At 41.5% G+C, this 27,128-nt stretch overlaps 1 protein-coding gene across 1 annotated transcript in view; it reads left to right on the forward strand.

Moving 5' to 3' along the window:
- The window catches only part of LOC307010858 (CUB and sushi domain-containing protein 1), a 605,591-nt gene that overhangs the window by 501,729 nt on the left and 76,734 nt on the right, over positions 1 to 27,128 (forward strand). The window contains exons 35-36 of the mRNA XM_079635929.1: positions 259 to 383; positions 20,634 to 20,730. Of these exons, the coding sequence (XP_079492055.1) occupies positions 259 to 383; positions 20,634 to 20,730 (222 nt within the window). The remainder of the gene's footprint in view (positions 1 to 258; positions 384 to 20,633; positions 20,731 to 27,128) is intronic.

Raw genomic sequence — 27,128 nt, forward strand, 5'->3', positions numbered from 1 at the left:
TCTATGCCTAGAAAGTCTTTACAAATGCAATGGTATAATTGTTTCTTGGTGTAAATATAAAGTGGCACCAGAAAGACATTTCTCATGCAGAGAATGTATGTTTTAGCAGGGTGATGAGGGCTTTGGTTCATATTACCTTAGGCGTAATCACATCTCGTGTCAAAGGAGACGGCTGTCTTTCTCACAGGACTCAGTTCAGGCACTTGTACTGTTCAATCCTCAGAATGAGCAAAATTTTGCCTCCGTTTTGCTCCACAGTTCCATGCAGCGGGAATCTAACAGAAAGGAGAGGTACCATCCTCTCCCCTGGGTTCCCGGAGCCTTATGGGAACAGCCTGAACTGTGTGTGGAAAATCATTGTAACAGAAGGAGCCGGTATCCAGGCAAGTACAAAAGAGCCATGTGTGAACTCATCAAATGCAGTAAAGCTACACCTGCTGAAATGATAAGATGGAAAAGATTCCATTTCACGCTGCAAGGGAGTGGATTACAAAAGTTAAATTAACCATTGTATAAAATGTTTTGTGTGGTTCAAAGTGGTTTTTTGTTTGTTTGTTTTGAATAGAATATCTAAATATAATGTCATAAATGAAAGTCAAGATAAATCAGTCAAATTTTTATTGTGGCATTTATATGAATTGTATTTTTTATTAAATGTATACAATAGCTTTACAATTCCTGACAGCCATGGTATTTCGAGACCATATGGAGGGAAAGGCTGTTAAACGTAATTTTTTTTAAAGAAAATGTTCCTATTAATAACTTTGTGTTAATTTACAGTTGTTGTTTTTTTGTCATGTTAAGCAATAAGGTACAATAGGCTGAAGGGTGAATACTGTACTACCGATACTGTATAAATAATGACATAATTATTGTTTTTTAGACCATCTTGTTGTACTAAAGAAGTCAATTTATTTAAAAAAAATAGGATTATCCTTGCTAAAATACTGTAAAGGGATGAATGTACTATGTGGACATACTGTAATATTCACAGAACACAGTTACTTCCACAGTTCAGCCAGACCATTTATGAAAATTAAACTGAAAAACGTCTCAGTTACGACTGTAACCTTGGTGCCCTGAAAAGGGAATGAGACGCTGCGTAGAGAATTGACGCTGTGGGAACACCTCTGCGTGATTGCGTCCTGAAGCATGTGTGAAATCAGTCCAATGGAATAAAGGGACGTCATAGGTGGATGACGTCATGACCAGGAAGCTATAAATACACCCAGACCAAACAATGTCAGATTCTGATCACAGGCATGCTGGAAGTATTGCTGGGCGATGCAGCATCTCATTCCCTTTTCAGGAAACCAAGGTTTCAGTCGTAACCAAGACGATCCCTTTCAAGGGAACTCGCACTGCGTCGAGAATTGACACTGTGGGAATGTTTAAAAAAGGAACAACAGTCACATAATTCATGACAGTTATAAGCTGCATTTCATTGATCATCAGCTGATTTCAAAATCAAAGACCGCGATCAAAGAGAGTGGCAACCGCCCTGGTAAGTTCATTTAGTTTCTTTACTTTTAATGAAGATGATTGTATGTTAAGCGTCTGCGACTTACTTTCACTTTGATTTGCGATAGTTTGCACGTTGGCATGATGAATAGATGCTCAGCTGTTAATCTGTGGAGATGCGTGTTGCAGTAGCGCCGTTATATCTGGCTATAACATGACATATAGCCTAAAACAAAATGTAAAGTAAAATGTGCATATGTGGTTTCAACAACCAGATGCATTTACACTTGTCCAGTTTTGTCCAGAACACCTCCTGATGTGGTTTGAGCGATCAGATTTAAATCCGTCTCAAATGCGTTTCGGAGGGCATTTACACCTTGGGCCCTATTTTAACGATCTGAAACGCAAGTATCAAGCGCGAAACGCAAGTAACTTTGTGGGCGGGTCTTGGGTACTGTTGCTATTATACCGGCGGGATAAATGACTCTTGCGCCCGACGCAAATCTAAAATGGGTTGGTCTGAAGTAGCTACATTATTCATAGGTGTGGTTTGGGCATACGTCAAATAAACCACTCAGAGCGACATCTCACATTCCCGTTAAGAGCAGGCGCGCTTGTTCCATGCCAGATTGCTGCTATTACGGTGGATTTGCCAGGCGCACGCCAGGAGCGATTCACAACCGAGGAGATTGACGTTCTCTTAAGGGCCGTAAAACACAGAGAAGTGACATTGGGGATGATGGGAGAAACCCAGCCAAATAAGCTTCGGTTAAACAGGCGTACAGTATAATAATTTGGGTAAATGTGTAAGCTAGATTTATGCCTATTTTTTTCACATCTTCATGGACACAACAATGATTTCCCTCGTGTGTTAATATTTTTCCTTGAAATAATGTATGATTTGCAAAAATGAAAACTGCTGCTTCTGTGTAGATGAGAGAATCAAAGTGTATGCGCGTTGTGCTACATTGATTATGGCCAAGCATGCGCCCTTAAAATAGAATATGAATAACATGCGCACTGTCTTTAGACTACGTTTTTCCTGGTCAGTGGCGGAATTGTTTTCTAAACTTGCAAAATAGCACCAGGGAACTTTTGCGCCGGAACACGCCTCCTCTGAACCGCCCCCGGGAGCGCAAGTTCATTCCCTAGTTTACGACGTACGTCTGTGGAGGGAAAAGTCCGCTGTGCGCGGGTGCAAAATAGGAATGATACATGCGTCGGTGTACAAAGTCAATTGCGCTGGGTGCAAGATAGGGCCTCTGGTCTTTTCACGATCGGATATTTTTCCAATCCCAGAAAATGCATAAAGTGGCCAGGTGCAAACAGCCCCGACTAGAACCCGCTGCGCCCTGAACCACACAAGGTGGCAGGGTTTGCAGAATACCCCCCTGTGGGCATTGTATATTTAGGTAGAATAAAATAGAATCATTCATAGATCATAGGAACAAGAGAGAAAGGAAATCTCCAATTAGCTCGGTTCCCTCCACATTATATTTTATATTATAAATATACTGCGGACCCGTAATCCATGTGAGATTCGAGCCATTAGATTCTTTATTGCAGACCCGCCGAGATCTCACCACTAGATTCTTTATTGCAGACCCGTAATCTACGCGCTACCTCTGCAAACACGAGATCCAAGCCTCTTGCATAAGACGTTTCTCCCTTGAGAAGAAAGCCAACAGGAGCAGAGCTAAAACTCCCGATAGTGCATGCTTTTCTTTACACACTATCACCTGTTTTGATGCTGCATAAAGAATTAAGGGACCAGAAACTTCCATGTTTCAATGAGCCATGTGTATTAAATTTACACTTCAAATCAACATACAGCCAAAAAACACATAACATACACAGCCGTTCAGCTGCGAAGGAAATGGGCTGCCAACAGCTAAGTCTTTGGAGTTGTAGGAGTGAGATGAAACAGTACTTAAGTGCAATGATGATGAAGCCACATCAGCCTGCAAACGAGTCTCCAAGCGGCTGTTGGTATCGTTGATTAATTGTAGCTCATGAAATGAACAATAGATGGAATGAGTGTTGTTGGCAGAATGAAGACAATTAATCCCTTTTTGGTCTATTTATAGTTGAACTGTTTCCTCATGCTTATCCCTCACCCTCTGCATCAAACAAACAAACAAAATGTGCTTAGTCCTGTCTATTAACATATTTACCAATAACATAGTAACATAAGCCTTACCAAACAGCAAACATCATACATAAAAACAAAGTACTAACAATAATACAACAGTGAGTTCTGGAACCACAAGTTCCTCAACACAGGGCACAAACACAAGATGGCATATGTGAGAAAGCTTCTCCATGTGGTTAAAACATCCGTCCTACCTCATGATTATTCTTTTCTCCTTTTTTATCTAGGTAACTAACCAGCTAGAACGCCCCCCTAATGACAGGATTAAATGTATAGTATGAACGGAAAGCTACTGGGACAAAAGTAACAGTAAAACGGTTAAAACGCGTCGGGAAATTTTATGAGTGAACTCTGTCAGCCCACACGAGAGCTGATGTGCATGCTCCACTCCCAAACAAACAACACATAAATTGCGTGTTTCCCCACCTGTTATGTAGCGAGGGCAGGGACTCGATTGAAAATGCTGTTTGCTCGCCATTATACTCCTGTCTACAGTAGGTACTCAACCAGAATGCCTATTACCGCCGCGCCAGCCACCGCGGCAAAACTACCGCGGTAAAAATAATCCAGTCGCATTTCAAAGTCTTATGTCGCCTAGACGTCGGTGGGCGACATAAGCCTATTGCCCGTTGGGAGCAGCGTGATAAAAAATTTAAAATAATAATAATAACAAAAATAACAAACAAAAATAAATTAGGTGCAATGAAGCTGATTATTTGTTTACTATTCTATTGAGGAATGAGACGAATGATGAGCGCTTCTCTGGAGAAGACTGGAGAAACCGGGCATTTCTCAGTGAGTAAATTCATGGCCGAGTGGTAGAACTTACGTGTCGATCATTTGGATGATACAGGTTCAAATACCGAACAAACATAGACTATTGTACATTTTATATTAGCCTATTAATGCATGTCATAGCCTATTATTAATGCAGACAAACAAACAAACAAAACATTGTTTTTATACAGGGTAGCCTTTTTATTTTTTGGTTCCTAAAAACATGGTTTTAAGCAAGGTGCGATTTGCCAGGGGGACGGGGATTTCCTTCTGGTCTAAACATCCCTGCTTCTGCTGAATTATTTTACCCCCCCTCCCTCCCCTCCCCCCCACAGTAATCAATCCTAGAAATTACTTCATCAATAGACCATATAAAATATATAAAATAAAGATATGCAACAGGCATGTTTAAACGACAAACAATGAAATCAGAACCAGTTTCAGTTACGTTCATGGTTCCCTTAATGCATGCACGGCTTTCAAAATGTCACAAAGCGTTTTGAGATTATTTTGAATGAAATATTGAAGTTTATAATTAAGTATTTTGGCACACCACGCCGAGTGGCGCTATCCATTGTTCTAAAGTCGGGTTTTATTCTGGCATGTTGAACTAGTGTTCCGCGGCGCGTTCATTTGGATTTATTTTTCTCATAACAGCTAAAATAACTTAGGCCCTAGTAGGCTACTCCGTAGTTTTTTAGTCATACAGATCAGAGTAGAGTAGCCTACATCGTTCAAAACTGTAAACTTTTATTCATATTAGGATACAGTCGTCACTGTCTCCGGGAACTGCGCGTCACAAAAATGAACCGAAAGCCACTTGCCTCCGCTCAGTCACGATAAAAAATCGGCTATGTCTAAAGCCTTTAAATGTCTAAATATTTAATAAATGTTATCTGATTAGGTAATCCGTATGAAACCGAGAGGTGCAGAGGATCTGCTCAAACATGTTTAGCTATTATGTGAGCGCTTCCCAATGATGAACGGACAAGGGTGAAAATCTCGCTATAATTAAATGTAGTCTATGCTAAATCGCCCTGAATTAAATTGTAAAAACAGTTCAGATAATTTATTTGTCGAAATGTTGCGATATTGTTTCATTCAAGTTCATCATTATTTTATAAATGTTATTTAGTTTAGCAGCAGCACGAAGCACTGTGGTTACAAATTTATATACAAAAAAATAATAATAATTCACAAATCGCATGCACCCTGGTTGTAAGGATCCAAAGATCGCCGTGGAATTTAACATGGAGTTGAACATTGTATTCATGACAACAAATGAACATGCGCTTAAACAAATGAACATGCGTTTATATATTTAGGTTTGCTTGGAAAAAGCTGCCCAAACCGCGGTAGCGTTTTATTTCTTCAATCATTGAAATAATTAAATGTTTAGTAATAAACTTTTATGACAGAAATATTAGCCTACTAGCCTACTAGCCTACATGTAGCCTAAATAATTAAATTCTTTCATTATCAACACTTTACTAGCCTAATGCTAATGTCTAGAATTAAGTGTGAATTGCGACTTCTCTTTGTTTTAAGTCGGTCTCAAACTCAGATAGCCTGTGGGGGGTTGGGGCTTCAGGAGGTGTTAAATGTTCTGTCTTTCATATGCAGAGTGAGTCTGATGACCAGGCAAAGGCAAAATACTTTTAAAGATAAATCTCTCGATGTGTCCAAATGTAGGCCCTTAAATTATAAATATTGTAGTTTTATGTATTGTTTTTAAAGGGGTTTCACACACAATTTCAGTTGAAGTGTTCAATCCATTTGTTTCAACTGGTTTTATAGAATTTTAACATGTTTGAGCAGTGTGTGTTTGTCAACAATCTGGCATTATCTAAACATGAACTATCGACGAAACGCGTTCTTGCCAACTAAACGAATGCGATGAGCAGATACAGAGCGCTTTTATTTGCGATCCACCTCGTTTTATTGTTCGGTGAATTCAACCAGGCATTCTGTTTCTTTGAAGCAAGACTCAATCATTTGTTACAGTTTTTTTTTGTGTGTGTGATTTGTATGGATGACACACAGCGACATATACAGTATTATCAGCTGTTTGATGTGTTTTAAATCTGTAATGTTTAATTTCGAGAGAGACCCGGCGCGCGCAGTGCAGGGAGACTAAATAAACTAAAATAAAAGAGATCCAGCGTGAGAGAGAAGCAAAGAAAAACGCATGATCATAATTTATGTTGCTTTGAACTATTTTCGTTTTGTAGACTAGCCTACTGTTTTAATTGTTTATTTAGCTGAAATTTCTTTGGCAATACAGATTTAAAATGTCGCAAGAATAAGATTCTGTTTCTTACTTAAGAAACTCTAATAAACTCTAACTCGATTCAACCCTGTTTTAAATAAATAAACTGCCCCCGACACTTTATTTAAACCTTGAAATGTCCCGGATCTGTTTTTAAAAATTTCTTCCTTTGCTATGGCGGGTATCAATGTCAGTCATCTCAATTTCGTGAATGATTCACAAAACAATAATTTAGCAGATTAAAGATAGCTTCGTCATTTTAATTTTCTGACGCGATCGGCTGATCTTCCTTCATCAGTTTTGTCGTCTGTGCAGCGGCTCTACTGGAATGTAGCAAGTTTATGTTGTAATGTGCCATTGATAATTAAACAAAACGCTTGACTTCAATAAACAGTTACCTTTCTAAGCATCAAGAATGGTAAAACATAAACGCTGTCAGCCAAGGCTATGAGATTCGATCTCGGATCGCTTGAAGCTCTGTGAGGCTCATGCTGTTGCGTTGACCACAGAGCTATCGTCGGACCGCTGTTAAGATCACGTCTTATGCTCTTCCAAAGCCTCATTGATGTAGCCTAATATTTTTTTATTAGGCTTTTTTACAACTCATCAATTCTTGGCATCGGATAAGGATCTACCTTAGACAGACTGTTAAGTTGTCTGAAGTCAATGCAAAATCTAAGGGTGCCATCCTTTTTGGGGACTTGAACAATGGGGCTACACCACTCACTAAGGGATGATTCAATCACACTCATGGAGAGCATAATGTCTAGTTCATCTTTAAGCACTGTCACCAGGCGTTCAGGGATCCGGTAACTCTTCTGGCGGGCTGGAGTTGCCTCCCTAAGGATGACATCATGTAGCACCAGGTTTGATTTGATTTGATTTGATTTATTCAACAATAATCATAAACTTATACAATCATGCCAGAGGCAGTTCATATACATTTGAGTACAAATTGTTGAGGATAAAATACACAAAAAAGCCTCAGGCTTATTTCCATTGTGGTCCTCTACATGCATAAAATGAAACGAACAGTTCAGTGGGAATAAAATCAAAACAAGCAACTCACACCTTACAAATTCTTATGGGATCCTAATTGGAAAGCCATTTTTTAACTTCTCTTCTAAAGGGCCATGCCTCTTGTAATTGTTTTAAATGATCTGGCAATTCATTCCAAGCAACTGCACTTGAGTACAAAAACGAATTCTTCCCAACTACACTTTTAAACCTGTACAAATATATATTATTTATCCTTGCCCTTGTAGAAATACAATGAACATCTCTCACAAAAACATAGTAGTCATACAAGTATTTAGGGACAGTTCTCTGAATAATTTTGTACACCATCATAATTTTAATAAACATTACTCTTTTATCCACTTTTAAAATACCCAATTCCCTGAAATGGTTATTATTAAGTTGCATACGAGGATGCAACCCCAGAACGATTCTGCACAACCTGTTCTGAGCCGTCTGTAATTTATTTTTAACATGTTTTTTAGAGCCACTATACCAAAAAGTTACTGCATAGTCGAAATGAGGTTGCACTAATGCACCAGCTAACATTGTCATTGTTTGTTTATCTAAATAAGCAGCCTGTCTTGCTAAAAATTTGATTCGATTATTTATTTTCGATAAAGCTACAGCTGCCATGCTATCTCCAGTCATTTTGTTATCAAGAATACATCCTAAAAATTTCACTTCTTGTTTAAAAGTAAAATACTCATCTCCCACCCTTATTTCTGAATTGGGACATTTCTTCAATTTAGCAGCAGAACCGAATAAAATAACCTCGGTTTTCCCTAAGTGCAAAAATAGCTTATTTTGAAAACACCACTTAGACACTTCTACAATTTCTCTTCTTAACTTGTTTTCTATTGTTTCTTTATTTTTATCAGTAACTATTATTATGGCATCATCCGCATATAATGATAAGTGGCTAGAACAGGCCATCTTTAAGTCATTTATATAAATTAAAAAAAGTAAGGGCCCTAAAACACTACCTTGTGGTACTCCACAAGAGATCGGCAAAGAGTCTGAGCACACTCCATTTATATCGACCAATTGACACCTATTTGTAAGATAGGATTTGATCCACTTACATGAATTAGAGTCAAAACCCATAGCATTTAATTTTAGCAACAGAATACTATGGTCAACTGTGTCGAAAGCTTTTCGTAAATCGAGCAGTACCATCCCACTTAATTTACCTTTGTCTATTCCTTTCTTTATATAATCCGTCAAATATAGAATAGTTGTCTCTGTGGAATGCAACCTTCTAAAACCAGACTGAAATTCATATAAAATATTAAAATTGGAAATATATTCTTCAATTTGGTCAAATAATATTTTTTCAAAAATTTTAGATAACGAAGACAGGATTGACACAGGCCTATAATTATTACACTCTAGCCTACTCCCTTTTTTAAAAAGAGGAAATATTTTAGCTTGTTTAAATTCAGCCGGTACCTTATTCTGGCAGATAGAGAGATTTAAAATGTGAGTAACCATGGGAGTTATAAAATTAGCAGCGTCTTTAATAAACTTAGCCGGAATATTATCCAACCCTGTGGCTTTATTGCACTTCAATTCACTTAGTTTCTTATAAACTGTCGTCTCTTTTACTTTATTAAATGAAAAACCTCCTAAGGCAACACCACAATTATCATAATATTCTTTAACCAAATTGTCATCATATAAATCTGATTGTGCTGGAAGCTCTTTTCCTAAATTTTCTCCCACCGTCGTAAAAAACTCATTTAAACAATTAGCTACCTTTTTCTGATCTGTCATCAATTGTCCATTAATTTTGAGACTGATTTTTGAATCTTTATTTTTAACCTTTTGCCGATAGCCTAAACCACTCAAGATTCGCCATAGTTTTTTAGAGTCTTGTTTAGCTTCACTGATTTCATTCGTCAAAAACATTTTTTTGGCCTCTTTAATCTTGCATCTTATCTCATTTCTTTTACGTTTAAATTTGTTATAATTATCATTATTTCCAACTTTTTTGAATAATTTTAAGCTATTATTGCGTTCCTTGATATCTTTTAAAATACTATCTGTCATCCAGGGTTCTGTTCTTTGTTTAATTCTTATTTCTTTGCAAGGTGCAACTTTATTCAGAACTTGCCCAAATCTCTTTTTAAACCTGTCCCAAACTATATCCACATCATCAAACTGCATCACTTCTTTCCAATTAGCCTTGCTAAGTTCTTCAACTAAAATTTGTGGACTGTATCTTTTAAGCGATCTAATTTTTAAAGTATTATGATGACTTATAGCCTCTCTCTTTAATTTCCTAAATACATATACCATATTATGATCACTTAAACCAAGCTCCAAAACACCACTTTTATATATCCTAGAAATGTCTGAAACCAATATAACGTCAATAATTGTACTGCTTTTCGAAGTAATTCTGGTTGGGTCACTGATAATTTGTTTCAATGCATATGATTTACAAAATGAACTGAACTGCTTAAACACTGATGAATCTTTCTTCAACATATCTGTATTTAAATCGCCCAAAATAAGCAATTCTTGACCTAAAACATAATTAGACATATTTAAAACCTCATCCAGACTCTCATAAAAATCACTTTGATCCGGAGGACGATAACAAACACCAACCAAAATCGGTTTACTCTTTGGCAACAAAACTTCAAGCCAAATCGCCTCCACTGTAGGGTTTATAAAATCTCTTCTCTCATTACACACCAAATCTGACCTTATATATGCACACACACCACCTCCTTTCCGATTTCGATCTCTTCTGAACAAACAATAATTGTCAATTTGAATCTCTGCATCCAATATTGAATCATCAAGCCATGTTTCGCTGCAACTGAACAACGCCACTTTAGACTCTTGACATAAATAACGTAGTTCACTTATCTTTGGAAGAAGACTTCTAACGTTGAGGTGAGCCATATGCAAACCTTTCATTGATCTAAAAGTTCTATAATCAGTTATCATGGACGTCGTCGCATCCTTGAGTAGCGTTTCTTCCTCATCCTTCACAGTAGTCAATTGGCTCCTCTGATTCGTTCCTTCTTTCTCCGTGATCGAAAAAATCTCAGACACACCATAGTCCGTTTGATACACATCTCGTGTTTCTTGACAAGGATGCAAATCACTCCATTGATCCGCCATCAGGTTCCATGCAGACACAACTTCCGAACGCCGACATTGCTCCATAGCCGTGTTCCGACGATTCTCCGCGACAAACATCGCATTAACTCCTTCACCGCCTTCACATGACCCCGGCCCTGGACATTGATGTATGTCTCCCGACACCAGCAAACACATTAAAATGATTAACAAATCACTCAAGTGTCTTTTATAGCCACGTCTATGGCTGCGTCTTGATTTTTTAGAACATGTGGTCCAAGGGCGATAGATCAGTGTGTAGATAACGTTCTTTCCAAAACCAAGATGTTTAAATCCTGAGGTAGGTTGTTGAATTTCATTGTTTAAAGTAAAAAAGCGATTTTCAACTTCATTAAAATGCCATAAAAACGTATAAAATAGTGTGAAGATGCATAGTGTGATAAGTACTCCACACCTGCCTGACGCCATCTTTGCACCTCTAACCTGACGACTAGTGCGGGGTGCCAACATTTTCCTTTCTCCTGGGTGTTAGTACACCCAGGTTTCTCCTGAAACAGCCTGGGATCCAACAGCTGCTTTACCTGGTCTCTTTGAGGTTGCTCTAGATGGGATATATCTACAGCTTGTTGAGTGCAGCTGGTTGGGAAGTACTGCTCTGTTGGTTCCTCTTCCTCCCCGACCACACGAACAAAAAGTTGTGCAGCTCCGGTCTCCTTCCTGGGGTGGAACTCTTTCAACAAATTAATATGAAAGTTTTGCTTTTTCTTCCCCCGCTCTGGCATTGAGATCTCGTAGGTGACTCGACCAGTTTTCCGCACAACCTCATTGGGTCCATGCCACTTAGCTAGCAACTTATTCTCATTGGTGGGTAGCAGCAACAGCACATTTTGGCCAGCCTCAAACGATCTCTCCCTTGCCCTCTTATCATACCAAACTTTCTGAGTTTGCTGGGATTTTCTCATGTTCTCCTGGGCCAAGGATGTCATCTCTTCCAGACGCTCTCTCATTTGGACCACGTATTGGACCACACTGCACATACCATCCTTGGGTCCCTCCCACTGCTCTTTAAGCAGGTCCAAAGGACATCTCACCTGCCGGCCATATAACAGTTCAAATGGGGAGAAACCTGTGGAAGCTTGCGGTACCTCTCTGTAAGCAAACAACAGATAAGGTAACCATTGGTCCCAGTCGGACCCTGACTTAGAAACAAACTTGCGCAGCATGCTTTTGAGGGTTTGGTTAAAGCGTTCAACCAACCCATCAGTCTGGGGGTGGTAAGGTGTGGTCTTGATGGCCCTAATTCCCAACAGTTGGTACACCTGTTTTAACAGCAAGGACATAAAATTAGTACCCTGATCTGTTAAGATTTCATGAGGAATCACCACTCTGGAAAACAGCTGTACAAGACAGTTAGCTACCTGTCTAGCTTTGATGTTTCTAAGGGGGAAGGCTTCTGGGTACTTGGTGGCATAATCACAGAGTACTAAAATGTACCGATTCCCATTCTTACTTCTTTCCAGGGGCCCCACTATATCCATCCCCAGTCGACTAAATGGTGTGTCAATGACTGGCAATGGTAACAAATGTGCAGGTGCAACCCTCCTTCCAGATGTCATCTGACATTCTGTACAGGTACGAATGAACTCCGTTACATCCGTATATATCTTTGGCCAACTGAACCGGCTTGCAACCCTTGCTAACGTCTTATGCTTGCCTAAGTGTCCTGACCACGGAACAGCGTGCCCCAGAGTCATAACTGTATGGCGCATCGATTCCGGAACAACCAATGCTTCAACCTCCCCTTTCACCTGATAGAGTATACCTTTTTTCACTATGTACTTTTCCTCCATCAAGCAAGATCCAACAGCCTTTCTAACACCATCTACTTCAGACACCTTCTGAAACCAGTCCTGCAAAGTAGGATCACTTCTCTGCATTTCAGCTATGTCCTCAGGGATTGTTATATTAAGAGGGCCTTCTGGCACAGGCAGCTCCACAACCTGCCCTTTCACACTACCCTCAAACTTACGTGTACGCCTTTCCTTTTTAGATTTGCGTCTTTTCTCACCTGTCACCTCAAAGTCAACATCAGCAAAAGGCAACTCATTAAAGTCGGCTGTAGCACTCTGGGCTCGGGTTACGGCATAACAGGGCTGAACTTGGGGGACCAAATCACAGAGAATGGGAAGATCTTGCCCTAGGACTACTTCATGAGGTAACTGGGACGCAACGGCCACCCGCAACAAAAAAGTCTGCCCCTGCACTGTTAAGTAAATCTCTGCCGTCGGATACTCCCTAACTTCTCCATGCACACAGCAAACTTTAATGGAATTCTGGGAAATATATTCATCTTCAGGAACCAAGCTATCATGTACTAGAGTCTGAGTGCTACCCGTATCCACTAAAGCCTTAGCAGACTGACCATTCACAAGTACCGGAGTCAATATGTCTGTGGGGCGTGTCTGCACAGACTCATGAGATGACGTATGTGGCAGGTAGGGGCGAGGAACATAACAGAAAGCCGAATGCTTAACCTTCCTGGATGGACAACAGGGCTTAGTGTGTCCTATCTTCCCACAATAGTAGCATCTAACTTCCTGCTGGTTAGTTCTATCCCCTTGCTTGCCAACAACACTCACTTTACCTTGGGCATGATCACCCTCACCCCCAGACTTACTTGGCCATCTTTGACTCTGACCTCCAAAGCGGCGCTGGGCATCCCGGCGTGCAGCTAGGTACGTCTCTGCAAGCTTTGCTGCTTCTTCTGACGTGGCTGGATCATGCTCCTTAATCCACACTGCCATATCAGGGCTTATCATGCGCATAAATTGCTCCAAGATAATAAGTTCTGACAACTGCTGAATAGTACAGGTCTCTGGCTTCACCCATTTCGAGAAGAGATCTTTCAAGCGCACATAAAGCTCACGGGGGTTCTCGTCTGGCAGAATCTCTGGGGAGCGAAACCTTTGCCGGTAGATCTCTGCATTAATCTCATATTTTATAAGTATGGCCTCCTTGACTTTATCATAGTCCCTCAGCATCATTCCCATCCATGGCTACATAGGCACCACGTGCCTTTCCCGTTAACAGGGGAACCAGTCTTATTGCCCAATTGGCTTTAGGCCATCTGCACGCAGTGGCCATCCTTTCAAAGGTGGTTAAGAACTGCTCAATGTCATCATCTCTTGTCAAGGGATGTAATCTTGGCTCAATACTTCCTGATGATGTACCTTCTCCTGTTGGCACTGGGCATCTAGACGTGTGCTGACTTCCCCTTTGGTCCCCTCCAGCCTGGATCTCTAAAACCTGGTGCTGAATTTGCTGGAATTGGTGCTGCATATTTCGCCAACGCTGGTCTTGCTTCACCATTACTTGCTCCATTCGATCATCACGGCGGCCTGGGACTGCAGGAGAACTTTAACCAGGCCAGCCAGTTCTGACACCGTTCCCTCTGTTGGGCCTGCTGCAGGAGTAGTTATTGAATCATCCCTACCGGCAGCAGCTGTTGCTAGTGGTAACTCCGTAGAACTGGGCAGCTCCAGATTTAATCCCAACTGTTCATCTGAACCCACACCTCGGTCTTGTCTGGTCTTGGGTGGCATAACGATCCCACTTCTGACACCACTTGTCAAAGAGCAACTAGGGATACCATCTAGAGTTCTTCAAATCAACAAATGGAGGACGTTAAATGCCAGTTTTCAGTTTATTCTCCCAAGCCAGGAAAGTGCAAGGTGCTCACAGGTGCCAAAACATGAAACATCAAAAGGAAAAAATAAATAAATAAAAAGACTTCAATATACAAAAACAATCACCTTGGATCAGGTATCACAATTCAATCAGAGTACTCAGCAGATACTGCACTCACTACCACCAGTCATAGACCTCCTGACCACTTCCTCAGGTGAGCATTTATACACATGGGTACAACCATTTCTCAATCATAAAATGGGGATGTATTAAATACCATAAACATGTATTTGTAATGATGTGGAGGACGCAGAAGAATCCATTTGCAGCTTTAATAGAATCGTCAACAGGCAGGGTAAATCAGGAGCAGACAGAACAACGGGGATAATCACAGAGCAGTAAACAGTAGTAAAGTAGTAAACAGGCAAGGGTCGAGGCAGGCGGCAGGAATCACAGTCCAATAAACAATCCGGGTCGAGACAGGCAGCAGAACAAACAGGGGTCGATATAACAGTCCGAGTCGGGGTAGGCAGCAGAAGAATCAGAGTCGATGTAAGCAATCCAAGGTCAGTAACAGTTCAGCAAATACAGGTAAAACGCTCAGAAATTGTACGCCGGGGCAATGCAATACTTCGCAATGAACTTGAGAGTGAACGGGGTTTATATGGGTGAGTGTGGATGAGCTGCAGGTGTTTGTGTAATCAGTCCCAGGTGAGCGGCATGATGGGATATGGAGTTTGTGATGGTTAGTATTCCGGTGAAAGTGTCCTACAGTGGTGAAGAGGGGGTGAAGTGGAAGCCTGCTCTGTAACAGAGCCCCCCCCCTGCGAGCAGCTCCTGAGGCGAGAAGGCAAATGGCGCCGGGGTCTTCCACGGGGTCGAGGGGCCGGCATCTCCGGGTGCATGTGATGAAACTCTTCTGTGAGTGTGGGATCTAGGATATCTCCAGCGTTGACCCATGATTGCTCCTCCGGACCGTACCCCTCCCAGTCAACCAGATATTGGAGGACGTTACCCCGGCGCCTGGAGTCCAGCAACTCGTGCACACGGTACGCCTCCTCGCCGTCAACCAGGATGGGCAGGGGGTCTGGAGCCGTGACTTCCTCCTCCAACTCTCCTCTCGGACCACCGGCAGGTTTTAGAAGAGATACATGGAATGTAGGAGAGATACGATAGTCAGCGGGCAAATCCAATCGAAAAGACACAGGAGAAATTTGTTTATTAATTTGGAACGGACCAACGTACCTGGGACTGAGTTTGCGGCAAGGGAGTCGGAGTCTTAGGTTCTTGGTGGACAGCCATACCCACTGGCCTGCACTGTATTCAGGACCCGGACGACGATGACGGTTAGCCTGTCGTTCTTGTCGTCTGACTGCATGAAGAAGATGAGTGTGAGCTTGGTCCCAGACCTCCTCACTCTTGTGTAGCCACTCGGTGACAGATGGTAGCTCAGTGGGTTCTCCTGACCAGGGAAACAGGGGAGGTTGAAAGCCCAGGATACATTTGAACGGGGTAATGCCTGTAGCGGGTTTGACTAAGGAATTCTGGGCGTATTCGGCCCAAAACAGATATCTGCTCCACTCTGTTTGTTGTTTTTGACAATAGGTCCGAAGGAAGCGGGTGACGTCCTGATTTAGACGTTCGGTTTGCCCATTGGACTGGGGGTGGTACCCGGAGGTGAGACTGATGTTGACATTAAGCTGTTTGAAGAATGCGGACCAGATTCTGGAGGTAAACTGAGGACCACGGTCCGATACTATGTCTTCAGGCAGACCATAAAAGCGGAAAACCTGGTTGCAAAGGAGTTCGGCTGTCTCGAATGCCGTGGGGAGTTTGGGTAGTGGTATTAATCGGCAGGCCTTGGAAAATCGGTCAACGATGGTGAGTATGGTGGTATGTCCTTGGGAGTTGGGTAGATCCGTAATGAAATCGATGGCGATGTGGGACCAGGGGCGGTGTGGAGTGGGTAGTGGTGTTAAGAGTCCAGCAGGTAACTGTCTGGGTGATTTGGATGTGTTGCAGTTGGAACAGTTCTGAACGTATTTGGTGGTATCAGACAGTAATGTGGGCCACCAGAAGCGATTTTGGAGCAGCTGTGTGGTAGCGGTGATCCCAGGATGACCAGAACTGGGCATAGAGTGAACTTGATCGAGAAGACGAGGACGAAGGTGATCTGGAACAAAGAGCAGATTAGCTGGGCAATCTGGAGATGGTCCGTGAGAATTATGAACGGTTGGCCAGCTCCCTCCAGCCAGTGGCGCCATTCCTCCAGGGCTAATTTCATAGCAAGCAATTCCCGATTACCCACATCGTAATTACGTTCAGCCGGTGTGAGTTTGCGGGAGAAGAAAGCACACGGGTACATCTTTGCTGGTTCGCCTTGTCGCTGGGATAATACAGCTCCAACCCCTGTGCTGGAGGCATCGACTTCTACTACGAACTGGCGTTCTGGATCTGGATGATGCAGAATGGGTGCTGACGTGAAACGACTTTTCAAATCCTGGAATGCTTGGTTTGCCTCTTCTGACCATCTCAGCCGAGCAGTGTGACGCTTGGTCATGGCGGTTAGTGGAGCGGCAATAGTGCTGAAGTTTCTGATAAATCTCCTGTAGAAATTGGCGAAACCCAAGAATCGTTGCATCTCCTTCACGGTTTGAGGTAACGGCCATTCCAAAACTCCCCTGACCTTCCTCTCATCCATGGCTACCCCCTCCTGGCTGATAATGTATCCTAAGAATGATGTGCTAGTCTGGTGGAATTCGCATTTCTCAGCCTTGGCGTAGAGTTGATATTGAATTAAACGTTCCAGGACCAATCTGACCTGACGGACGTGCTCCTCCATAGAGTTTGAGTAGATCAATATGTCATCGATGTAGACAATCACCCATTTATCTAGCATGTCTCGGAAAACGTCATTCATGAAAGACTGGAACACTGAAGGACTGTTTGACAGGCCGAAAGGCATGACCAGGTATTCGTAGTGCCCAGTGGTGGTGGAAAAGGCCGTCTTCCACTCGTCTCCCTCACGGATGCGAATCAAATTGTAAGCATTGCGCAGATCCAGTTTGGTAAAGTATTGGGCCTGGCGGAGCTGTTCCAGTGCCGCGGGAACCAGAGGAAGGGGATATCGGAACTTCACCGTCTGGTCGTTCAGCCCTCTGTAGTCGATGCAGGGTCGTAACCCCCCGTCCTTCTTCTTTACGAAGAAGAATCCGGCGGCTGCCGGAGAGGTTGAGGGTCTGATGAAACCTTTGGTTAGCTCCTCCTCAATGTACTGTTTCATAGCTTCGGATTCAGGTCGAGACAGAGGAAAGATCCTTCCCCGAGGAGGAGAAGCTCCAGGAAGGAGGTCTATGGCACAGTCACTGGAGCGATGCTCGGGGAGTTGTGATGCTTTTCTCTTACTGAAGGCTTCGATGAGGTCTGCATAATCAGGTGGTATTTTGGATTCTTCTGGATCTGATGTGGCAGTGTTCGGATTTTGAGGCGGAAGGCGAGTGACTCTGGATAAACAGCGGTTTTGACAGGTAGGGCCCCATTGAATGATCTGCCCCTCCCTCCAGGAGATATGAGGGTTGTGGTCATGTAACCAGGGATGGCCGAGGATTACTGAGTGATGAGGGGATTGGATGACATAGAAACTGATATCCTCGGTGTGTAGTGATCCGACGTGTAGTTTTATTTGCTCTGTGGTGCTGTGAATTCTCCCCTCTCCAAGAGGTCGACCATCTAGCGCCTCCACTGCCAAGGAAGAGAGACACGGTTTTAGTTCCAGGTTGCATTGTACAGCGAATTTGCGAGATATGAAGTTTCCAGCAGCTCCTGAGTCTATTAGAGCAGTGGTGCTGATAACTTTATCCTGAATCACCAGGCGCACTGGTAATGTAAAACTAGATGTGGTAGCATGGGTTTTGGTGCGAGAACTCACCGAGCGGGAGTCAGCAGATGGACGAGCTGGGCAGGCGAATTTCATGTGACCAGGCTGGCCGCAGTACATGCACAAACGGTTCTGCCTCCTGCGTTCTCGTTCCTCTGGGGTTATGTGAGTGAAGCCGATCTGCATGGGCTCGTGCATGGTGGGCGTGTCCTGAGAATAGCGCGGGGGAATTCGCACAGAGCGTCGAGAACGGATTAGGTTATCCACCTGGATTGCTAGATCGATGTATTCGTTCAGGTCTCTTCCTTCGTCACGGCAGGCTAACTCGGACTGGAGTTCAGAAGTGAGTCCCTTTCGGAAGAGAGTTTTAAGTGTATCCTCCACCCAGTTGGTTTGTGCCGCGAGTGTGCGAAACGTGAGTGCATACTCAGCCGTCGTTCTTCTTCCCTGTGATAGAGCTAATAGTTGTTCTCCTGCGTTCCCGCCCTCCGCGGGGTGTTCGAAGACGTGACGGAATTGTCGAAGAAATTCCCCAAACGTGGCAAATGACGAGCCCTCCGGTCTCCAAACCGCAGTGGCCCATTCTAATGCTCGACCCGTGAGCAGTGAGCAGACGAACGCTATGCGACTCGCGTTAGTGGTGTAGAGTGAAGGCTGCTGATCAACAAAGAGAGTGCACTGCAGTAAGAATCCCTTGCATTTCGTCTGATTACCGTCAAATTTCTCAGGAAAGGCCAATCGTGGATTGATTGACGGGTTTGCAGCAAGTGGGACAGGCTCTGGTGCGGCTGGTGGTGATGGTGCGGCGGGAGCGTTCCCTATCGCCGTCTGGAGTGCTTGTAACCCCTGTACGAGTTTCTCGGTAAGTGAAGTCAGATGGTTTAACTGTTGGTGATGCAGATCCAAACGTGAAGCTTGTGAAGCAAGTTCCGTAGAAAACTGCGCGACCGCTGCTGGATCGGAAGATGGCGAAGTATTCTGTAATGATGTGGAGGACGCAGAAGAATCCATTTGCAGCTTTAATAGAATCGTCAACAGGCAGGGTAAATCAGGAGCAGACAGAACAACGGGGATAATCACAGAGCAGAAGTAGTAAACAGGCAAGGGTCGAGGCAGGCGGCAGGAATCACAGTCCAATAAACAATCCGGGTCGAGACAGGCAGCAGAACAAACAGGGGTCGATATAACAGTCCGAGTCGGGGTAGGCAGCAGAAGAATCAGAGTCGATGTAAGCAATCCAAGGTCAGTAACAGTTCAGCAAATACAGGTAAAACGCTCAGAAATTGTACGCCGGGGCAATGCAATACTTCGCAATGAACTTGAGAGTGAACGGGGTTTATATGGGTGAGTGTGGATGAGCTGCAGGTGTTTGTGTAATCAGTCCCAGGTGAGCGGCATGATGGGATATGGAGTTTGTGATGGTTAGTATTCCGGTGAAAGTGTCCTACAGTGGTGAAGAGGGGGTGAAGTGGAAGCCTGCTCTGTAACAGTATTAAAGATCAAATAACCCAATTTCCTTCAGCACACAAATTTAAATAACACAGCACAAACTTCAGTTCAACAATAATTATAAAAAGTATAAATATAATTATATCAATCAACAATAATTATACATAAATAACTTCAGAACAATTCCACCCCTTACACACCATACTTGGTATCTCCCACTCCCATGATGCAACACAGCACAGGTACAAAAAGCACAACAAAAGTCTATTCCGGTCTTTTACTAAAATCAAGATGGCCGCCACCATGCATGCGTGCTCAGGTGGCCAGTCTGAGACACGGTCTCGTTGTAGGTGCATGTTTGTGTGGGTGTGGGTGTAATCCATCTCTCCCTTCGCTGGTACATCAAGGTAAATAAAGTGTCTTTTAAAAACCCAAGAATGTGTGCATGTGTTTTTAGCAAGGGTTAACAAGGGGAACAGAGGGCAGCTCTGTGACAAGGCCATTGGACTGATTTCACAAGTTTTTCAGGACGCAATCACGCAGAGGCGTTCCCACAGCCTCAATTCTCGACGCATCGCAAGTTCCCTTGAAAGGGATTTGGATCTTTCAGAAATCGTCAGGGTATTAACACCATGAGTACATTAACATATGACCATATCCAGCTACGAATCCATTTACATATTGATGTCTTAAAGGTATTAGCAGAAACCACCTGTTTAGGTTCAGAGAGATTGCTTATGATTATAAGCAATTCTGCAAAAGTATAGCATATGACCAGTTTGTTAATGAATTGTTTCATTGCACATAAATTAGTCATTTCATGATGTGTGTCTCCATTTTCTTGGCAGATCCAAGTCATGAGCTTTGCTACCGAGCATAACTGGGACTCGTTAGAAATCTATGATGGTGGCGATATGACAGCTCCAAAGCTCGGGAGCTTTTCAGGTTTGTATTGTCTTTATTAATCCCCTTTTAACTGATAATTTCAATAATAGTCTGTTGGAGTGATACAGCATTTGATTTACAGAAGTCCTCCTACAGCTCATTTACATATCATGTAGTTCTTTATAGCTCATTACACTTTCATATTGCAATAAAACTGAGAGCCAAACCCCGCCACTGGTTTTATGCCCCTGGATTCTTGGAAGGGCTGAAATTAGCTCCAGTCCTGGAACGCTGTCTATGTGCCATCCCTTACATAACAGATGAATGTCCTCATTTTACATTTGGTTGATTAACAGTATCAATTATTACACCCTTTTGAGTTCCAGTTGGCAAACCACCACCCACATTTATTCTATCCCACTCCATTATCACGATGTTCAGTACCAAAAATCTGAATGTGTAAAACTGAAAGATTGAGTTTTTAAAATGTCATAACTACAGCTTGTGTTTTACTATGTAGATTTTAGCTTTTTCTTGCTCTACTGAAAAGTGTTTATCCTTTTTTGTTGTTGTTGTAGTTATTCATAGTGGATATGAAATACTCCTGGAAAGCTAGCATTTTATGATCTCATATTTATTTAATGCTTCTGAGGGACTGCATATCGTCGCTGGCGGGTGGAAAACTTGTATCTCCAAAATACTACTTTTTAAGAAAATGGGAAAAAGCACTGTATCTTTAAACGATTAAACAATAAATGAACCGCATTGCCAAAGTTGGTATCGTGGCTTTAAATGGTCAGACACTTGCATGTGTTATTATATTGTTAACATTGTACCAAAATCAAGCGCAAATAGAGTTATGAGGCTTTTGACCATCAAATTTTTGAGAATTTCTGACATGTATTTTGTCCGTCATTAGAACGGCCACATCTGAGGCACTAAGTGCATTGCATTACGTTTCCATTAACTTACAGGTTATATACAGTTTACTCTAACTATGTGTGCACTGTTTATTTTCCTGTTATTTGGCCAAAATCCTATGTTATTAAGGATGAAGTGCTATGCAAAGGCTTTTTAGGAGAGTATTGGCTATGACTCAACAACAAATTCTGGACTTAGAAATTCTTCTCTGCTCCTCATATACATACAACATTAGCATTTCTATATATCATGTTTCTTGAGTAAAGAAAGTGCTGTACTTATTCAAAGAATCAGCTCTTTATTAGCTTTTGCATTGCAAACAAGCAGAGACATTCGGCACTTCATTCACAATAGAGGTGGTGTTGGAGTTATGAGGTTTTACCAACAGTTTAAGGGCCCAATGAAATACGAGGTTTAATCACAAGCTATTTTTAATACTTTTCATTGGTTAAATGATTTCAAAACCCACAGACAGACGTAAAACGGTGACTTAAAGTAATGATTTATGAAAATACGATATTGATTTTAAAGAGCTAAAAAATCTAAAAAGGCATTTATTATGCGCCAACTACCCAAACGATAATAAATTGTATGTTAAAATATACAAAGGATTTAATGAGGGTTAAACAGAGCAAACAAATATAGATTCGATAAAGCTATTTAGACAAAAAAAGGTTAAAAAAATAACATTACAAAATAAAAAGGAACACATTTTTTACAAAAAGGTCTCACAGCAGGATTAGGAAGAGGGGGCAAGATCTTTCTTTGAGAGAGGAGGCTTAACCTTTTTTGGGTCTCTCCCAGTAGACAGAATTGTGACCAGGCCTCTAGCTATACTTTCAACACGGCTATAATGAACTTCGCCTCTGCGCCACACTAGCATGCTGGTGAAAGGTCACCCAGCCAGGGAGCTCCAGCTGCTCTAAGGCATGTGTTCACTGGCACTTCACACTGTCTAGCACTCCTCACCTTCCCCAAGCCATATTCTCAAAAGCTAAGAAGCACTTTAAATGCTAAACCATCTTCACCCCGTCTCCTGAGACACCTGATGCCAGTCTATGATTGAATTTGATGATAAAACGGTAATTTCCCCTCATTTAGATCTCAATGGTCCAAATTTTACAAGCCTGGAGTCATTTGTGAGCATTGGTAAGACATGGCAGGGAATCAGGAGCCAGCGTCATTAGGCATGGTGTTTGGCTACCCATTAAAATGCACTCTTCGCTCTCCTGTCGCCTGCGTGATCGCCTTTTATATCCCTCGCACACTCGCCCATCACAATCGGTCGTTTCATTCTTCCTCTAGTCACAAATCCATTAGGATAATACCCTTAATTAAACTGTCAGATATGTTTTGTGTTTCTGTCTCCCCACACATTTCATCATGTGGGATTAATTGCGGCTCAACAAATACCAATTTAATTACAACTGCACACATTTTTTTGTGTGTCTTTAAAAGATATTGCTGTCATTATTTACATAATTCTGACTGCATGTCAGGATTCTGAAGATGAAACATGGTTGAGATCAGACTATAATCACTATTTCTCCAAAGGAGGCTTTTTAATTTATGAAAATGATGGGTAACACTTTTGAATATTGTTCCAACATCAATGAATATTTTCAAAAGGACAACAGAGGAATGCAATATTAACATTCTAGTAACTGCTATTAACTAACATGAAACTGATTATTACCAAATTAGTAAGTAATAGCACTACAGTCAGTAACTACATTTTTTAATACCTCATAGAAACTTACTATGCAACCATATACACTTTCATAATGATTGTGTAACATATGTAATATATGTTTGGCTACACAACTTTAAGGTCTCCTTTTTACAGTGTGATTATATATTAAATACTGATTAATATTAATTAACAACATTACCATACTTACTATAGGGTTAGGATTAGGGTTAGTTATGCATGTATTTTTCATAATTTACTTGTGTTGTTGTTTTTATCGTAAGTGCATGTTATGTGTTACCTTTTTATATAAGTATTATTGTATAACTAGAGGCCACTGTTATTTTGTCATTCTGAACTTGTAGCCTCTGTAGTGTTTAAGGATTTGCTCATGTCGGAAAATGAATCAGTGCTTCACATTTCTGCACAACATCTCCCAAAGCCTCAGTTCCGTACCAAAAATAAAAAAAGACGTGGTTGGACTCCAGTTCAAACGCTGCCCAATCATCTTTTACCCCACACATTTTTGAGTCTGATGAATATGCAACTTTTTTGTCCATCTGTGCGGGAGCAACATCAGTGCTCATCTTAGAGGGAAACATGGGCATGTATTTCACAAAGAATCATTCTTCTCAAATCCCCCTAATCTGTGAGGAGGCATCTCTCCTTGTCCTCTTTGGCAACCAATGCGATGCAGTACTTTAAGAGTAACATATTCTGTCTGGCAAAGTCCATTTAAGCTCGTCTGAGGCTTTTAAGATCTTCTCAGATTGCCTTAGCCCTAATAGAGATGATAGACTGCTGAATAGCTGGACACTGGATGAGCTCTACGCAGCTGTCAAACTTCATCCAAAAATTATTAGTCAAATCATTCAAGCGCAAAGCAGCATTTTTCAGGCTTCGGTCATCAGTCTGTTGGATCGACTGGAATATTAGCAGTCAAATGGGCAGAATGTTTTAAATGCAAAACATGCCGGGGAACCATTTCCTGACAAATGCAAAACACCATTTTGGGTGTTTGTGTAAAGATATAAACAATCCATGTATGAATAAATGCTATTGATGTTAGTTTGAAAGAAATCTTTCTTCTCAAACTAAACAGTTCTCTAAGAGCATGCCATGGCTATGTGGGTGTATTCAAGCATTCATCCTGAGTCGCTGTGTGGCGGCGTACTATAAGGCACTGAATACTCTAAGCTGTATTTGTTGATTCTTTTTACAATCTTGTTTTCTCCAGCCTTATTTACTTTTACACGGTATTTGAATTGTACATTCATTCCCACAGGGAGATGGTGGATTCTGATGTGATGCATTGCAGGGTTTTTTTTTTTTTTTTGCTAGAGCTCTACTTCATTTATTACCGTCTTGTTGCGAGATACGGTTTTCCATCTTTTTATATTCTTAAAAGGTAACTCTCGCCAAATTCAAACCTAGGCTCTTTTTGTTAATCTACCCGAGTCAAACATAAAAAAGCATAATTAGAATGGAAACTCCACTTTTAAGTTTGACTGACTCCATGTGAGGAAATGTCATGAACTTGTAATTCCACTGAAAAGCAGGATAACTTAGACACTTAGTTCATGGCAATATGTCATGGAATCAAACTTTAAGCGCTTTCCATCTTTACTCTCCTCATGTTACGTTGCATTCGGAGATCGACTACTTTTGACTGACAAAATTCCAGCCACCGGAAACACTAACTGATATAGTGAGTCGTATAAAACCTTTATTTATAGCAAACTTTGTGTACACAAACAATGTTGTCAATGCTCGAGTTCATGTGTAGGACCCTGGTAATACTTCGAGCACAGTTTCATGTTGTTTCGAGCCTCCTTAGTGTTTTAAAAATAGTGATTTTGATGCTCTCATTGTAGTGCCCGATTCACTCCCATTCAAAAGGCATTTTGATCGAAAACGAAAACACGGTCAAACTTAAAAGTGGAGTTTCCATTCTAATTATGCTTTTACATGAATGTTTGACTCGGGTAGATAACCAAAATAGCCTAGGTTCAATTTTGGCGAGAGTTACCCTTTAAATAACATTCTTCAAATGCTTTGAATTAACCATGCACACTTTAATGTTACCACAAGTGAGATGTAACACTTTACAACAGGGTTCTCAAACTCAACTTACCTGGGGGCCCATGGAGGTAGAGTCTGGGTCAGGCTGGGCCATATCAAGTATTACACAAAAAGCAAGGAGCACAACTGATCCACTATTCTCATTATTTATTATTAACAGTTCTTCAACATGAATGTTTCTTCTGAACATGAACTGTTCCTCTGAATTTTAACATAACTTTCTGAAAATGAACGGTTCTTCATGAACTTTCCTTCTGAACATGAATGATTCTTCATGAACTGTCCTTCTGAACATCAACGATTCTTCATGAACATCAACGATTCTTCATGAACTGTCCTTCTGAACATCAATGATTCTTCAGAACATAGGCTTCTCTTGCCTACTCCTTGCTCCCAGAGACCTGGCAGCACTTCCTCTCACACAGCTGAGACACATTTGGCTTGAGGGATTTTTCCATTCTCCATAGCACAGAAATATAACTTATAAGGAACACATAGAACATATAACACATATCCAAGTGCATATACAAACACACAACTCATTAAGACACCTACATAAAAACAACAACAACAAGGCAACTGAGGTGAGGGGGCAGTATTACAGTTTGTTCAGCACTGTGATGGCGGTGGGGACAAAACTTTTTTAAAAGTAGGCTTTAGATAGACAATTGGATGGATGGATGGATGGATGGATGGATGGATGGATGGATGGATTGATATTCATGCCAACTTTAGGTGTATGTCCTGATTGTCTTCGGATACTCTCCAAACTGTGTATTAACATTTACACTGGAGCAACTGTACAGGTATTACTGTATATGTGATTTTGCTTTGTTTTTTATAAACTGAGGGGTGCCTGAATTATATCTGTGGTAATTGATATCAGGCCACATGTCAGTGGAGCACAACTTGTATTGAACCCAGAACATTTCTTTAACACATGTCCGCCCACATTACTTATCAGTGCCTGTTCAGTATTCTGCGACTTGGCAGGAATTTCTTAATGATACAGTTGCAAAAACAGCCTGTTGAATTTTGTGTGTAAAGGAAAGGGTAGAACAAAATGAGCTAATGCTACTATGGTGCAAAGTAACATTTACTAAAAGTTTAAGTGTCAAAAAAGTAACGGTCTAAAATATGAAATGATAAAAAAAAGCCCTATGTTAAATATTGAAGATATCAAAATGTCAGATTTCTGGTCTTTATGTGAACAATTCATTGGTGCACCTCTTCAAGTACCTGACTCTGGTACATAAGGCCTTTTTTTTTTTTTTTTTTTTTTACAATCCAACCAATTCCTAAAGGATAAAGTCAAATCCCGGCCAACAGATTTTCTCCCCCATTTCACTCAGAAATATATCAGATTATTAAAGTTGCACTGCAGCACTGTTTCATGTTGACTTTAAAGATTCTCCACGTATTAAAGATGTCACACTCTATATTAGCTCTGTCCATATATGTATAAGCAGAAGGAAAATCCTCTGCTTTGAATCCAGAGTGGCAGTAGCTGTTTTGCTTTTTAGTCGGATGATAAGTGACTCTTTCCTCTGAGCTGTGATGAAAGTTCCCCCATGAGAGCTCGGAAGGATAGCGACACACTTCAATGATAGCGCCTGTCAAACATTTCCTTTTTGCCGACTCCGTCTCATTTGGCTGATGTCCAAAACGGTCGAGTCTTTTCACGAGAGCGATACGCCTGCCGTGATTAACAGCTGCTTACCTCCCTTTGCCCTTTTGTTTCTGTGTGCACACTCTCATCATTTAG

This window comes from Phoxinus phoxinus, assembly GCF_949152265.1.
Source record: "Phoxinus phoxinus genome assembly, chromosome: 14".
In the NCBI taxonomy this organism is placed as follows: Eukaryota; Metazoa; Chordata; class Actinopteri; order Cypriniformes; family Leuciscidae; genus Phoxinus; species Phoxinus phoxinus.